Below are 16,535 nucleotides of genomic sequence, written 5' to 3'. Positions count from 1 at the left end.
ATTTGTGATAATGAATTCTACAGATTCACCTCCCTCTGGGACAGAAATGCCTCCACTCCTTCATCTGTACTATCATCGGACTGCTGCCCTGACTAGCACATGGTACTGGGAGCATCTAGCGATTACAGTACTACCTGTTCTTTAGCCTCGTCCCCAACACCCTGTACCCTCTGCACAGAACCTCTTCCCCAGACCAGCACCAAGACACACGCAGACAGATGGCCAGACACAGAGGAGGACGGACAAATCACCCCACCACTCTACTTCTGCTGGGTCATCTTCTCGCACCGTCACCTTGCCTTTACCCACCTTCCTATAGCCTGGTTTCGGCATTGCCCACCCGACCTTCCCTGAGATGGGTGGGGGGTGTGGTGGTGATGGGAAGCTGTTGGGGAAGTACCCACTCTTCACTCTATTTCTAACCCCACCTCAGGTGGCTGGGGGTCCGGATCGAGTTTATCGGGAATTGTGTTGTCCTCTTTGCTGCACTGTTTGCTGTGATTGGCCGAAACTTCCTCAGTCCCGGCGTTGTGGGTCTCTCAGTGTCCTATGCTCTGCAGGTAAGACCTCATTCACATGCCTCCATCCCCAGCTCCCGCTCTGGGATATCCCAAGGCTGCAAGCCAATGTCTTTCTGTCAGAACTAGCCATCGTGCAGATACAGACTCAGGTTCATTTACCACGTATACATCGAGAAATACGGTGAAATTTGTTGTTTGTGTTAACAACCAATAAAACCCAAGGATGAGCTGGGCACAGCCCGTGGGTGTCACAGTGTTCAGCAGAACAACCCCTTTCCGACCCAGGACAGGCCACCTCTGGGCCTCCAACCAATGTGACTGTGACACAAGAACTGTGTCAAAACTAATCTGAGACACAAACATGGCAGTAGCCCCTCCCCTCAGCAATGGGTGAGCTCTGCAGGGTTGTGGGTGGTGGGAGTGAATCTGTATGAGGACCTTGAGATATTCCACATCACACTTGCAAGAATTCTGTCTGATCACAGGTGACCATGTCCTTGAACTGGATGGTCAGAATGACCTCAGATTTGGAGTCCAACATCGTGGCGGTGGAGAGGGTAAAGGAGTATTCGGAAACTGCCACAGAGGTAAAGTGACACCAGGATCATAGTACAGACCCTTCAGCCCATCATGTGCCAGCCCTTTAACCTACTGTAAGATCAGTGTGAATGCAGAGACCCCGGTTCTGGCTCCTACCCCCACAGCAGAGAATTGTTCTGCCTGTCTACTTCCTGGCAGATCTCCCCATATGCCCTGCAAATGGTGCAGAGGCCTTGGTGTGGCACTCCCTGCCCGGTACCCAGCACTGATCTCTCGCAGTCAGTGCATTAATATAACCAGACCAGTTGGGCTTCTGTGACCACTGGTGACCCCGAGATGCTGGTGGGACTCCGGGATAGTAACACCTTTAAGTGAGACTTGTTTGCAGGAGAGGCAGGACTGGCGGTTCAATATTCCGGGGATCCATTGTTTTAGATGTTACAGTGTGGGAGGGGTTAAAGGAGTGGCGTTGATAGTAAGGGAAAATGTCACGGCAGTGCTCAGGCAAACGCTGGAGAACTCCTCTAATGAGGCGTTATGGGTGGAACTGAGAAATAAGAAAGGTATGACCATGTTAATGGGGTTCTATTACAGAGCACCCAACAGTCCTGGGGACTTAGAGGAACAAATCTGTAGAGAGATCAGACTGTTGTAAGAAACATAAGGTTGTTATAGTAGGTGATTTTAACTTTCCACATATTGACCGGGAATCCAGTACTGTAAAAGGACTAGATGGGACAGAGTTTATCAAATGTGCTCAGGAAAGTTTCCTTCATCAATATGTAAAGTCCCAACAAGAGAGAGTGAGATACTGGATCTGCTGTTAGGAATGAGACAGAGCAGGTGACGGAAGTTTGTGTAGGGGAACACTTTGCATTTAGTGACCACAATGCCATTAGGTTCAAAGTAAATATGCAAAAATGTAGACCTGGCCCGCAGGTTGAGATTCCAAATTGGAGTAAGGCCAACTTTGATGTTATCAGAAATTATCTGCCAAGTGTGGATTGGGGCAGGCTGTTTTTTGGCAAAGATGTACTTTGTAAGTGAGAGGCCTTTAAAAGTGAAATTTTGAGAGTTCAAAGCTTGTATGTGCCTGTCAGAGTAAAAGGTGAAGATAACAGGTGTAGGGAACGTTGGTTTTCAGGAGCTATTGAGGCCCTGGTTAAGGGGAAAAAAGTGCATAGAAGGTATAGGCAGGTAGGAACAAGTGAGGTGCTCATGGAGTATAAGCAATGCAAGAAAACACTAAAGAAATCAGGAGGACTGAAAAAAAGGCATGATGTTGCTCTAACAGACAAGGTGAAGGAGAATCCCAAGGCATTCTATAGATAAGTGAAGAGCAAAAGGATTGCAAGGGACACAAGTTGTCCTCTGGAAGAATGGAATGGTAGTCCATGTGTGGAGCCAGGACAGACGGGGGAGATCTTAAATTTTTTTTGCATCTGTATTTACTCAGGAGATGGATACAGAGTCTATAGAAGTGAGGCAATACAATGTTAACTTCATGGATCTTGTACAGATTAGAGGAGGCAAATCAGGATGGATAAATCCCCAGGGCCTGACAAGGTGTTCCCTCAAACCCTACAGGAAGCAAGTGCAGAAATTCCTAGAGCCCTAGCGAAAATATTTAAATCATCCTTAGTGACATGAGAGGTACCAGAGGATTGGTGGATAGCCAATATTGATCTGCTGTTTAAAAAAGGCTCTAAGTATAAACTAGGAAATTATAGGTGAGTCTGACATCAGCTAGTTATTAGAAGTTATTAGAAGGCATTCTAAGAGACTGGATATATAAGTATTTGGATAGGTATAGACTGCTTAAGGATAGTCAGCATGACTTTGTGCATGTCTAACTAATGTCTAACTAGTTCATGTCATGTCTAACTAATCTTACAAGTTTTTCAAGGAAGTTACCAGGAAAATGGTTGAAGGCAAGGCAGTGGATGTTGTCTACATGGACTTTAGTAAGGCATTTGACAAGGCCCCGCATGGGAGGTTGGTCAAAAATGTTCAGTCACTTGGTATTCAGGATGAGGTAGTAAATTGGATGAAGCATTGGCTTTGTGGGAGAAGCCAGTGTCAGTAGATGGTTGCCTATCTAACTGGAGGCCTGTGACTAGTGTGCCGCAGGGATCGGTTCTGGGTCCTTTGTTATGTCATCTGTATCAATGATCTGGATGATAATGTGGTTAACTGGATCAGCAAACTTGTAGATGACACCAAGATCAGGGGCGTAGTGGACAGTGATCTCATGGCTTGCAGAGAGATCTGCATCAACTAACAAAACGGCAGATGAGACTTAATGCAGACAAGTGCGATATTTTACACCTTGGTAGGGGTCACTGAGGTGTGTGGCAGAACAAAGGGATCTGGGAATACAGGTCAGTCTGTAATTGAAAATTACATCACAGGTAGATAGGGTTGTAAAGAAATCTTTTGCACACTGGCCTTCATAAATCAATGTATCATAGAAACATAGAAACATAGAAAATAGGTGCAGGAGTAGGCCATTCGGCCCTTCGAGCCTGCACCGCCATTTATTATGATCATGGCTGATCATCCAACTCAGAACCCAGCCTTCCCTCCATACCCCCTGACCCCTGTAGCCACAAGGGCCATATCTAACTTCCTTTTAAACATAGCTAATGAACTGGCCTCAACAGTTTGCTGTGGCAGAGAATTCCACAGATTCACCACTCTCTGTGTGAAGAAGTTTTTCCTAACCTCGGTCCTAAAAGGCTTCCCCTCTATCCTCAAACTGTGACCCCTCGTTCTAGACCTCCCCAACATCGGGAACAATCTTCCTGCATCTAGCCTGTCCAATCCCTTTAGGATCTTATACGTTTCAATCAGATCCCCCCTCAATCTTCTAAATTCCAACGAGTACAAGCCCAGTTCATCCAGTCTTTCTTCATATGAAAGACCTGCCATCCCAGGAATCAATCTGGTGAACCTTCTTTGTACTCCCTCTATGGCAAAGATGTCTTTCCTCAGATTAGGGGACCAAAACTGCACACAATACTCCAGGTGTGGTCTCACCAAGGCCTTGTACAACTGCAGTAGTACCTCCCTGCTCCTGTACTCGAATCCTCTCGCTATAAATGCCAGCATACCGTTCGCCTTTTTCACCGCCTGCTGTACCTGCATGCCCACTTTCAATGACTGGTGTATAATGACACCCAGGTCTCGTTGCACCTCCCCTTTTCCTAATCGGCCACCATTTAGATAATAATCTGTTTTCCTATTTTTGCCACCAAAGTGGATAACTTCACATTTATCCACATTAAATTGCATCTGCCATGAGTTTGCCCACTCACCCAACCTATCCAAGTCACCCTGCATCCTCTTAGCATCCTCCTCACTGCTAACACTGCCACCCAGCTTCGTGTCATCCGCAAACTTGGAGATGCTGCATTTAATTCCCTCATCCAAGTCATTAATATATATTGTAAACAACTGGGGTCCCAGCACTGAGCCTTGCGGTACCCCACTAGTCACCGCCTGCCATTCTGAAAAGGTCCCGTTTATTCCCACTCTTTGCTTCCTGTCTGCTAACCAATTCTCCACCCACACCAATACCTTACCCCCAATACCGTGTGCTTTAAGTTTGCACACTAATCTCCTATGTGGGACCTTGTCAAAAGCCTTTTGAAAATCCAAATATACCACATCCACTGGTTCTCCCCTATCCACCCTACTAGTTACATCCTCAAAAAATTCTATGAGATTCGTCAGACATGATTTTCCTTTCACAAATCCATGCTGACTTTGTCCGATCATTTCACCGCTTTCCAAATGTGCTGTTATCACATCCTTGATAACTGACTCCAGCAGTTTCCCCACCACCGACGTTAGGCTAACCGGCCTATAATTCCCCGGTTTCTCTCTCCCTCCTTTTTTAAAAAGTGGGGTTACATTAGCCACCCTCCAATCCTCAGGAACTAGTCCAGAATCTAACGAGTTTTGAAAAATTATCACTAATGCATCCACTATTTCTTGGGCCACTTCCTTAAGCACTCTGGGATGCAGACCATCTGGCCCTGGGGATTTATCTGCCTTCAATCCCTTCAATTTACCTAACACCACTTCCCTACTAACATGTATTTCGCTCAGTTCCTCCATCTCACTGGACCCTCTGTCCCTTACTATTTCTGGAAGATTATTTATGTCCTCCTTAGTGAAGACAGAACCAAAGTAATTATTCAATTGGTCTGCCATGTCCTTGCTCCCCATAATCAATTCACCTGTTTCTGTTTGCAGGGGACCTACATTTGTCTTTATCAGTCTTTTCCTTTTTACATATCTATAAAAGCTTTTACAGTCCGTTTTTATGTTCTCTGCCAGTTTTCTCTCATAATCTTTTTTCCCCTTCCTAATTAAGCCCTTTGTCCTCCTCTGCTGAACTCTGAATTTCTCCCAGTCCTCAGGTGAGCCACTTTCTCTGGCTAATTTGTATGCTACTTCTTTGGAATTGATACTATCCCTAATTTCTCTTGTCAGCCACGGGTGCACTACCTTCCTTGATTTATTCTTTTGCCAAACTGGGATGAACAATTGTTGTAGTTCATCCATGCAACCTTTAAATGCCTGCCATTGCATATCCACCGTCAATCCTTGAAGTGTCATTTGCCAGTCTATCTTAGCTAATTCATGTCTCATACCTTCAAAGTTACCCCTCTTTAAGTTCAGAACCTTTGTTTCTGAATTAACTACGTCACTCTCCATGTATCGAGTACAGGAGATGGGATGTTATGTTGAAGTTGTATAAGATGTTGGTGAGGCCTGGTTTGGAGTATTGTGTATGCAGTTTTAGTCACCTACGTACAGGAACCTATTCGTGGGAGTGTGGAATGAGCTGCCAGCACAAGTGGTGCATGCAAGGTTGCTTTCAAAGTTTAAGAGAAGTTTGGACAGATACATGGATGGTAGGGATACGGTCCTGGTGCGGTTGATGGGAGTTTAAAATGGTTTTGGCATGGCATAGATGGAACTGAAGGGCCTGCTTCTGTGGTGGACTTCTCTGACTCTACAGTGTAATACATAAAAATTGCAGTAAGCATATATATATTTAAAAATAAATAGTGCAGAGAGACCAAAATATTAAGGTTGTTTTCATGGACCGTTTGTTCAGCAGTCTGATTGCATAGGGGAAGAAGCTCTTCCTAAAATGTTGAGTCAACAGGTCCTGCACCTCCTCTCTGATGGAACTGATGAGAACAGGGTGGCAAGGATCCTTAATAACAGATGCTGCCTTTTTAAAGTGTCCTCAATGGTGAGGAGGTTGGTATCCATGATGAAGCTGGCTCAGTTTTCAAGCCTCAGCTTCCTCTGATCTTGTGCACCGGTGCCTCCATAACTGTTGTTGGCGTTTGGAGCAGACCCCTTGGCCCTGACTTCAAATTGTGCTGGTGGGTGGCCATGCACTGATGGGGAGTCACCATCAGAGGCCGCTGTTACCCTGAGCCTTTCCTGTTGCTTCATTGCAGGCACCCTGGGAGATTGAGGCCAATCGCCCGGACAAATCATGGCCAGAGATGGGGAAGGTGGAATTCAAGGGATACTGTGTCCGATACAGAGAGGGCCTGGACCTGGTGCTGAAGAATCTGAACCTGAGCATCAGTGGCGGAGAAAAGGTTTGTGGAGGTGCCCCAGTCTGGCACAGTTCCATGCACTAAATGCTGTGGGTTTTCAGTCTGTCCCCACCCTTTTGCCCGTTTCTCCCGGTTCCCTTGTCTGCTCTTCACCCCACTGTCAGAGTCCTACATTTCCACACCCTCCGGCTTCATCTTCTTGACCAGATTTATCAACAGTTCTGTTACCTTAGCCCAGGCCTGGTGTGTTCCCACTAATGGAAGGTGCTTTTGATCAGGTTATCCCTCCTCACACATGCTTGCTGTGAGATAACTGCTGTCAGCATTGTCCTGCTATGTAACAAGATTCGAGTCCAGGATGTTGGCTGGTGCTCTGATGAAGGTCTGGAACTTCTGGTTTCAAAGGACATTGGAATCCAAATATGACAAGAGCTTTCAGAGTGGAATTGGATAACTACTTGAAGGGGAAACGGGAAATCACACAGCGCAAAGCAGTAATAACATAATGATGGGACAAATGATCTGAGAACAGGCCCTTCAACCCACCATGTTCTGCCTACTCCAAGATCAATTTAAACCTTCCCTCCCACGTAATCTATCATGTGCCTATTGTGTGTGTGTGTGTGTGTGTGTGTCTGACCTTGAAATTATGGCCCATCACATTAGCCTTTCCACCCTGGGACAAAGTCTCTGGCTGGCCACTTAATTTTTCCCTCATATCACTTTTTAATTTCCTTCACTCCAAAGTTACTCAACCTATCCTCATGGTAAATCTCCTCTGTGCCCTCTTCAAAGCTTCTACCGCCTTCCTATAATGAGATGACCAAAACCAAACACAATACTCTGGGTATTCAGCAGAGATTCGTATGTGGCTCTGGGACCAGAGCAGACTGCATCATGTTAATCAGGCTGGGTCACGTCACCTTTCTCAAGTATGCTGAGTGGCTGGGCTATGCTGTGCTTGTCATGCCTGTCCTAGATCGAACTGACACCTAGGTGTGCTCTGCAGGTTGGCATCGTTGGGCGAACAGGTGCCGGCAAGTCCTCGATGACTCTTTGCCTCTTCCGAATCATCGAGGCAGCAGAAGGGGAGATCTGCATCGACGGGATAAAGATCGCCGACATTGGGCTGCATGACCTTAGATCAAGGCTTACCATCATTCCCCAGGTAAGCACCACACTGTCATTATTATTTAATCTCCAACCCCATCACTCTACACAGCAAGAATGGCTAATTAGTTTCCCGGGCAGCACCCTGGGGTCCTTTGTGAGCCCCTCCCCCTGCCTGCAGAACAGGGGGTTGGAGGATTGCCTTGAGTGGGCAGGTGGGTCTCGTTTTGTTTTGCTTTGCTTTGCTGGCATTGCTGCTGAACATTGTGGGCGTGCTATGTTGCTGCTAGAATATGTGCCCACTGCAGATCCTTGGGCATGTCGGTTGTTAATGCAAACACTTTTCACTGTATGTTTCCATGTACACTATAAATCCAGCTTGCACTGTGGGGATGCACCTCCCTTTGCTTGGGGGCTGTCTGCTAGGTAACTAACAGGCTGTCCAATACTTTGTACAAGGACCCCGTGCTGTTCTCTGGCAGCCTGAAGATGAACCTCGATCCATTTGATCAGTACTCTGACGAGGAGGTATGGAGTGTGTTGGAGCTGTCTCACCTGAAGCAGTATGTCCATAACCTGCCGGCTGGACTGGAACACGAGTGTTCCGAAGGAGGCGAGAACCTGAGGTAACTTTGCCAGCAGCGATCAAGGAGCTGTGGGGCAGGTGGGGTGCATCGGTCCAGCCCAGTTCTCAGTGCTGTGTACCTGCTCTCTCCTGTACGTACGTACGTACACACAGCCCCTGTTCCTAAAGGCTTTCACCAGAGTGGAGGAGGCGTTGAGGAGCCCAGCCTGGGTAGCGAGGTCATACAAGGTCAGCAAGACCGTCATAGAACTGGCCGGGTGGGGGTGGGCCTGCAGCCGAAAGTGGCTCAGGGTGAGAAGTGTCAGCAGTTCAAGGTGCTTACTCTGTCACAAGAATTTAAATTACAGAAAATCAGGCCAGTTATGAGCATTATCCCAGAAAATCCTGCAACACATGATCTGATGGTTATTAAGTCATGAAAGATCCAACCCTGGTGCTGGGTCTGGGTCTGGTAGTGGAGAGGTCAGCCATTATGACGAGTGGCTATGTTCCTATGTCAAAAGGACAGTTTGGACCAGTTAGGATTTTATTTCTCGGAGCGCAAGAGTCTTCGAGATGAATAATATCACGAGGTGTGGATTTTTTGAATGAACTCAATCCTTTCGTCAGGACTGTGAACTAAAGGGCAACTTTTTTTCCCTTTACACAAAGGAAGCAGCAGCAGAGGAAGTGACCAAGACAGGTACACTAACCTTTAAAAGACAGTTGGACAGATACATGAATGAGAAAAGTTTTGTCAGATACGGACCAAACGCTGGCACACAGGACTTGATTGGGATGGGCCAAAGGCAATTTCTGAATTGAACTGGCTTTATTACCTACATCCTTCATATACACGAGGAGTGAAAATCTTTACGTTGTCTCCATCTAAATGTGCAATTTATAGTAATTTGTAATAAATAGTATGTACAACAGGACAGTCGATATAACATAGAAATACAATTGTATCAGTGTGAATTAATCAGTCTGATGGGCTGGTTGAAGAAGCTGGAACAGTTTGTGATTGGGGTGACTCGGGTCCCAGTGATCCTTTGGGGCCTTTTTACACACCCATCTTTGTAAATGTCCTGAATAGTGGGAAGCTCACATCTACAGGTGTGCTGGGCTGTCCGCACCACTCTCTGTAGAGTCCTCCAATTGAGGGGGAAGTACAGTTCCCAGACCAGGCAGTGATGCAGCCAGTCCGATGCTCTATACCTCCCAGTATCCTCTAGAGGGGCAAAAGTTTGAGAGATTATCAACTGCTTAATGTCCCCCGTTCCCCCCCCCCCCGGTGAGAAATGGAGCTGCGAAAGATTTGGTTATCCAGTGCACGATTCACAAAATCACCACCTACAGTGTGTACTTAGGCAAGCTACCAGCATTACTGTTAATCTGGGGGGAGACTGAATAAAGTAGGAAGGTCTTGTTTCTGTAAGGGAAAGGTGAGACTGGACTGGGCTGCAGTGTACACTGCTGGTCTCCGTCAGGGATAGCTATGCATTGACAGTGATTTCCCCGGCTGATGCCTGAAGATGGCAGGTTTTTGTAAGACTGCGATGTGAGAAGGGAAGACTAAAAACAGACAATTCCTCAAGTCCTATTTCCTGTTGTAGGATTAATTAGAAATGGAAGGGGAGGGTAGAGTCACCCATTTCAAACAAATGTTTCCCTCTCTGTAGAATGTGGGTCACAGAATATTCATGAGCTGAAATGAGGGAGACATGGTGTCCCAATTCATCTGTAGCCAGTGAGTTTCATAACTCCTCATTGGGGTAGAGTTTTCAAAATAAGTTGTTTGTGAATGTACACTGTGTAAGCTACCTTAGGCAGATTCAAAGCTGTAGCTGTGTGTGGTTCAACCTGTGAGGGAGTTAGTTTTGTAAACTGCTTGTGAGTAAATTAGTTTATTTTGTCCCATGTGGAAAAACTTTGCTTTACATCCATATCACAGATCATCTCATTACAACAGGGAAAACAAAGCTGAAGAGTGTTCCAGTTACAGAGAATGTGCAAGCAAACAATAAACTGCAAGTTCATAATACAGATTGTGAGGAGTCTACCCTGTTATGCCAGGGAACCATGCAGTAGTCTGGGATAGAAGCTGTCCTTGACCCTGGTGGTATGTGCTTTCAGTGGAGGGAACAGGATGGAAGCCAGTGTATTGTTCACCTTTAAACCTTTCCCCTGTTGCAGTGTGGGCCAAAGACAGCTGGTGTGTCTTGCCAGAGCTCTCCTGAGGAAGACACGGATTTTGATTCTTGATGAAGCCACCGCTGCTGTCGACCTGGAGACTGACGACCTGATTCAGTCCACCATCAGGACTCAGTTTGAGAACTGCACTGTCCTCACCATTGCACATCGCCTCAACACAATCATGGATTACAACAGGTACAGAGCTCCCCTCACAACTGACATACAGGCAGTACTGGAGTACTGTCAGACAAGCAGAGATCCTCTGCCCCTCTTGGGGGCTAGCACCTTGTTTTAAAGTCACTTTCAAATATAAGGGAAGGAGGGCATTAAAAAATGGTTTCAGAGAAAGCTAAATGCTGCCAATGTAGAGGAGCTTCTACAGCACAGGTCCCTTCAGTGGAAACCCTGTTACAAGCAGTTTTCAATCCCTCAGGCTGAAACATCTATTTCTCTCCATAGATGCTGCCTGACCTGGCAGCTTTTTGTGCATTGGCCTCAAGAGGAAGCCTTGCTGTGAATGGCTGTTCAATCTTTGTGCTAACTAGTCTTCTTCCCTCTTGACAGGGTGTTGGTACTGGACAAAGGGGAGATCGCAGAGTTTGATTCGCCCAGCAACCTCATTGCCCAGAAAGGGATATTTTACAGCATGGCCAAAGATGCCGGACTGGTGTAACAACACCTAGAAGCCTAATGTACAATGAGGCAGAGCCAAGTCAATGCCTGTACAGATCAGCTCAAGCTTGCTGTGGAGAGTGCTACCACCGGAGCATGCAGAAACAAGATGGGCATAATTTTGAACAGCATTTTTTCTATTTTTGTACTTTATGTATTATACATTCAGCATTTATGTTGAAGTAATTTTGAATTCTTTTGTAACTACTGCTGTGAACAGTGGCAGCTACAATATAATCCATTAAGGTAGCCAGTAGTTTAAATAAAATGATTTGTTAGCTAAACTGAGCTGAAACTTGCTTTAATCAATCAGCTGCATAAGCCAGCAGCAGTAATGTAGTGGGGGGGGGGGGGGTGTCTGTGTGGAATAGATGGCATGAATGCCAGGGCACAAAGAACAGGGAGACCTTGGGCATTCAACTTTAGTTCCTAAAAATGAAATGAATGGATGTATGGTGGGGAACAGAATACATGTTGCAAATTAACAAAACACTGCATGTGGAGTTCCAGTCACCCCACCCACTACAGAAAGGCCAGGTGTGACTGCCGTTTATTAGCATTCAATTCACATCACCGTCTAAGTAGTTTCTACGTTCTCCTGTGACTGTGTGGGTTTCCTCTAGGTGCTCCAGTTTCCTCCCACACTCCAAAGATGTACAGTTCGGGTTAGTGAGGTGTGGGCATGCCATGTTGGTGCCAGAAGTCTGACACCTGCAAGTAGCCCAGCACATCTTCACAGTGTTAGTCACTGTTGCAAAAGACATTTCACAGTATATTTCAATGCACATTTGACAAATTAATCTTTATCCTTTAGTTATGGAGCACAACTGGATCGACACATAGTTTCCCCTGGAGCAGACGGAACTTTTCCCTGTCATGGTAAGGCATCAAAAAGGAGGAACTGGTTCAAGATAAGGAAGAAGCTTTAATCTGAGAGCAGTAAGATAGGTACAATAAGATAGTTGGACCAATAAATGCTCACAATATGGGACTAGCTGAAGTGAGAATCTTGGAGAGTATGGACCAGCTGGCCGAAGGACCTATTTCCATGTATAACCTAAGTGCTTGCTGACAAACCCAACAATTAAATACCAGCTCCAGGAATGTTTACTGAAAAAAATTTATTCATAGTTGACACTAAAATTTGCAAATTACAGCAACCATATTCAAAGTACAGGAACAGCAGGGCAGGGAAAATTCAACACGTCCTTGTAGTTGGATGGGAAAGGAAGGAACAGGCTGCAGGCTAGCACTATGAAAACCAAAATAAAAACGGTGGCCACAAGATAGATCAGCCTTGATCAAAACAGCTCTATACAACTCAACCTGCCTGGTATTTACACAGCAGTCACTACAAACTTAATCGTCAAGGAAAACCTTGGGTACAAATGCAAGTCACAATCTGGGCTGCTCACTTTAGCCTGACACATTTGTGGTTTGAAAAACAGCACTCGAGCTCACTATAGGTAAGGTGTTGCAAGCACAAGAAATGGGAACTCCTCAGGGAAACTAACCATACAAATTCATTTCTGGACTTTTTTTTTTGCTTAAAAATGACAACTTCTCTCCCCCTCTACACCACTACACAGCTTTCTTTCACCTTGTTTTAATGGGGCAGAGCCTTCAGAACAGGCAGTCAAATCTTCACTGGATTCCTTGACGTCTTCTAAATGGCCACTCCTATGAAATGAAAGATTCAAGAGCACACAATTAGAACTGAGGAAACGGACAACCACACTTCAGATACAACCAGGTCTTTTAAAAAAAAAAGGCAAAAGGCAAGCAAGTACCTCTTGGAGACTTCCTACTGCCCTACAGAGCTGGTCTTCTGGCATTTCTGCTAACGACTGGCTACAGCTCTAACCTAGAAAAGGAAACCCTTTCTCAGATTGTAAATAGCCCACCTCTACTGTATCCATGTCATTTACTGTAATCTCCCATCTGTAATACAGACAGCATACAGAGTTGTCACTGATTTAACATACATCAATTTGCCAAGGGCAGTAACTTCACATTTTCTGTACACATTTGATTTTCCCCACATGTCAATATTAATTCTTTACTGGAAAGCTGCCCTTGATGTGTGGCCGTGGATGACAGCAAACTGGTTAGTGCATCTCACCACTTGCCCAGGTTACACCTGCCACACACTGCACGGCAATATGAAGGCAGCTTGCAAATGAAGACCAGCATGGAATGGCAGACAGCCATTCATCCCACCGAGCCAGCATCAAATCATAGCTCTCCTATCCTCCATAACCCCACCCCAGGCTCCATTCACAACTCAAATCATGTCTACTGCTCCATTTTAAGCAGTTCATCTTTTCTACTTCCCCACAATCTCACCATCCACCCTTTACACACACAAATCCAATCAAACTGCCCCCAAGGCCACATAACCACATTTACTATTCTTCTGTGCCAAGTTCCCCCATTGTATAACTGCAGAAAAGAATGTGCTACCAAAACAAGGAATTTGAGTTATTGGGTGTGTAAGACAAAATACCGGAAATACCCAGTAATGTGCTTGTGAGAAGGTTAAAGGATTAGGACAAGTTAATGAAAGTGCATCTTTATAACAGCAGACAGCTCCGAGCACGTCCTACACTTGACCACCGCTGCGGTGCTCAAATGCAACAGCCAACAACCCTTGGTTGTCCTTCAGACAGCCAGCAGCCAGAGTGAACCCAGAAGGGGGGGACAGGTTGGTGGTCTGGCTGTTTAAGCGCCCAGTTATGGGTAATGAAGCCTGCGCCATCACTACTTCCATAGAAGGGACAGGCAAGCAAATAGCTTTAACCTGGTGAGCAGTTCTCTCACCAGGCAATCAGACCCCACCCCAAACTGAGCCAACATTGCCATTGCTGTACCGCTAGAGCCCACGCTTTCAGAGATGGTGTCCCAATGTTAAACTCTGAGCCAGCTGCTCCCCATGAGAGTTCTCCTGGTGTCCCACACAATACTGATCCCTCACTGCTTTCCATAAGAGTTTTCCCAGTGACCCATACAATATCAATCCCTTACAGTCAACATCACAAACAGTACACCCCATTAATGCCACATTACATCTGTGGCATCCAACTGCATACATATTGCATTCAGTATATAACAGAGCCTAACCTTCACAAATACTTCATTTAAAAGTGCTCAAGGGCACTCTGTAACCGCAGAATACACCCCATTAATACAAGACCCTAAATTAGCAACTTGTGATGTTTTTAAATGTTGACGTGAAGGGTTTGAGAAGGAGGAATGTGATTCAGCACTGGGATATAGTCACTGTCACCAACAAACCATGCCAGGCAGTCAGTGGGAATGCTAGAGACATCAATTATCCACTGAGTTACCAACTGAAACCTCGTGCTCTTCCCCAGGGGTGACATCTGAAAGCAGCCCAGTCCCAAGGGATTTAAACTCTGCTCCCAATCAAAGGCTCACTTCAGGGGGAGATGTATGACTGAGGAAACCAAAGGACAGGACAAGTAAATCTATGCAAGATACAAGAGATGGCAGATAGTTCAGACTCAGTTCCCAACTGGGGACAGTCAATGAGCAGACCATGGGAAAGTGGGCAAAGCCACGAGAACAAGCTAAGTAATGGCGCCAGTACAGGGAGATTGGTACTGGGTACGACAGCATCTCATGGGCCATGGGGTCAAGGCCCAGATTAAGCAGGAAGCAAACTTGGTGATGCCACAGGACTACAGATGAGCAGAGCTGGGACACTGGTCTGGTAGTGTGTCAGGTACACACTGCTCAGGAATTATAACTCTACTTTCCCCAATTCCCTGAAAGGACTGCTAAAGACTTACAACATCCTTCCCCATCAGAAGGAAGCTGGTCACAAGCAAAGAATTAATATTGACGTTTCATTTCCACAGTTGTAACCACAGACACTAATTCAAAGTCTCATAAGTTTAATATTGAGGATAAACAATTTCATCATTGTGGTAGGGTGTCAGCAGATGAACAGCTCACTCAACATTAGATGGGGTGGGGGTGGGGGCAAGGGAAGCGGGAGCAGCATAGAACGCGGAATTCGTACCTCTGTGCTAGGGCCTGTAATGTACTGTCGCAAACAGAAGGCTGAAACAACTTTTCATATGCTTTTTTAAAAATAAAATTATGTGAAAAGTAAAGTTAATTCTTGAAAACTCCCTTCCATCCCCTGCAATTTGAAGAGAATTCTGTAACACATCTGCACAGAAACAATTCCACAATTTCAACAGAACATCATGGTGACAGGAATGAATATTTAAATCCTGTGTTTACATCGTTCAGCAAATACAATATGAAACAGCAAGCTTTAAAAGATTTCATTGAAAAGACAACAGGCAAAAACATTCAAACATGGAGGTGGGTAGAGAAAGGTGTGTACCTGGCACGTGTACCTGCAATTCATTCACTGATTCCTTGCTTTTTAATTTGCTTTCGGGGCGGCTCACAAGACCAGCGCAGTGAGAGATATGGTTCTCAGGGTCACTTAGTCATAAACCCTACACTTCCATCAATCCAAGCTACTGGCTCGAGTTACAGAAAGACTCCATTAGAGTGCAAGGCAGATTTTTTAAAAAACAAAAAAAAAAACAAAAAGTCTACTGCAACATCTGTGACATTAACAGACTGGTTAAAACTAAAAAAAAATCTTTCAAATATTGCCTTAGATGCAGTTACAGAAACAGCAAAAATACACTCATTCTCTGCCAAAAATTTACGAACTCTAAACTTATTATACTTCCCAGTAACCGATCCCACACAGTCCAACCAATTCCCCAAATTTGACAGATTTTAAAATGCTTAGTTTAAAAACACAAACCCATTCACCAGGATCCACAAAGGAACAGAAATGGGGCCCAGGTTTCAGTACGTTACAATATACAGAGGTAAAGTATGTACCTAGAGTCTCCAACACGCATGTTTTGCCTCTTATTCTGCCAAGACTAGTCTGTCCGTCGTCGCTGGGCGTTTTATAAAGTATACCTTCTGGGTTTTTGCTGGTTAGTCTCTTCATCTTCAGTCGGAATACTTACACTGCACTGCTAAAGTAAACGAAAAGAAACAGCAAACTAACCGAGGGACACAATAGTCACGCTTACCTTGACCTGATCTGAGGTCAAATCAGATCAGTTTTAATTGGACTGAGTGTCACCTTCAGATTTTAGGTCTTCATCTCTCCCATTGACCTCGCTTTTAGTGGTATCCACCTCCATGGGGTCTGCACGGGATGCTGCGCTCTCTCTGTCTGTCTGACTCGATCTGCGGCTGCTTTTCCTCGCCTCGTCAGAATCTCTCCTCTCTGCAACACAACCACCGAACATACAACTTCAGACATGTAATGCA

At 45.4% G+C, this 16,535-nt stretch overlaps 2 protein-coding genes across 5 annotated transcripts in view; one reads left to right on the top strand and one right to left on the bottom strand.

Moving 5' to 3' along the window:
- Positions 1–12,346, top strand: part of abcc3 (ATP-binding cassette, sub-family C (CFTR/MRP), member 3) — a 202,939-nt gene extending 190,593 nt beyond the window's left edge. For 3 of the 4 annotated variants that reach the window (XM_063030694.1, XM_063030695.1, XM_063030693.1), the window contains 7 exons: positions 434–560; positions 1,007–1,108; positions 6,548–6,694; positions 7,662–7,820; positions 8,222–8,388; positions 10,524–10,718; positions 11,088–12,346. In XM_063030694.1, the coding sequence (XP_062886764.1) occupies positions 434–560; positions 1,007–1,108; positions 6,548–6,694; positions 7,662–7,820; positions 8,222–8,388; positions 10,524–10,718; positions 11,088–11,196 (1,006 nt within the window). In that variant the 3' untranslated portion in view covers positions 11,197–12,346. Of the gene's footprint in view, positions 1–433; positions 561–1,006; positions 1,109–6,547; positions 6,695–7,661; positions 7,821–8,221; positions 8,389–10,523; positions 10,719–11,087 lie in introns of those variants that run through there. The other variant, XR_010015794.1, reaches the window with a different exon arrangement.
- Positions 12,347–12,484: 138 nt separating this feature from the next.
- The window catches only part of luc7l3 (LUC7-like 3 pre-mRNA splicing factor), a 34,042-nt gene continuing 29,991 nt past the window's right edge, over positions 12,485–16,535 (bottom strand). The window contains exons 10-11 of the mRNA XM_063030696.1: positions 16,292–16,491; positions 12,485–12,875 (exon numbers count right to left, since the gene is read on the bottom strand). Coding sequence (XP_062886766.1) covers positions 16,325–16,491 — 167 coding nt within the window. The 3' untranslated portion in view covers positions 12,485–12,875; positions 16,292–16,324. The remainder of the gene's footprint in view (positions 12,876–16,291; positions 16,492–16,535) is intronic.

Source organism: Mobula hypostoma, chromosome 22 (assembly GCF_963921235.1).
Source record: "Mobula hypostoma chromosome 22, sMobHyp1.1, whole genome shotgun sequence".
Taxonomy (NCBI): domain Eukaryota; kingdom Metazoa; phylum Chordata; class Chondrichthyes; order Myliobatiformes; family Myliobatidae; genus Mobula; species Mobula hypostoma.
The sequence above is the reverse complement of the archived record's forward strand: the minus strand, read 5'-3'. Positions and strand labels throughout refer to the sequence as shown.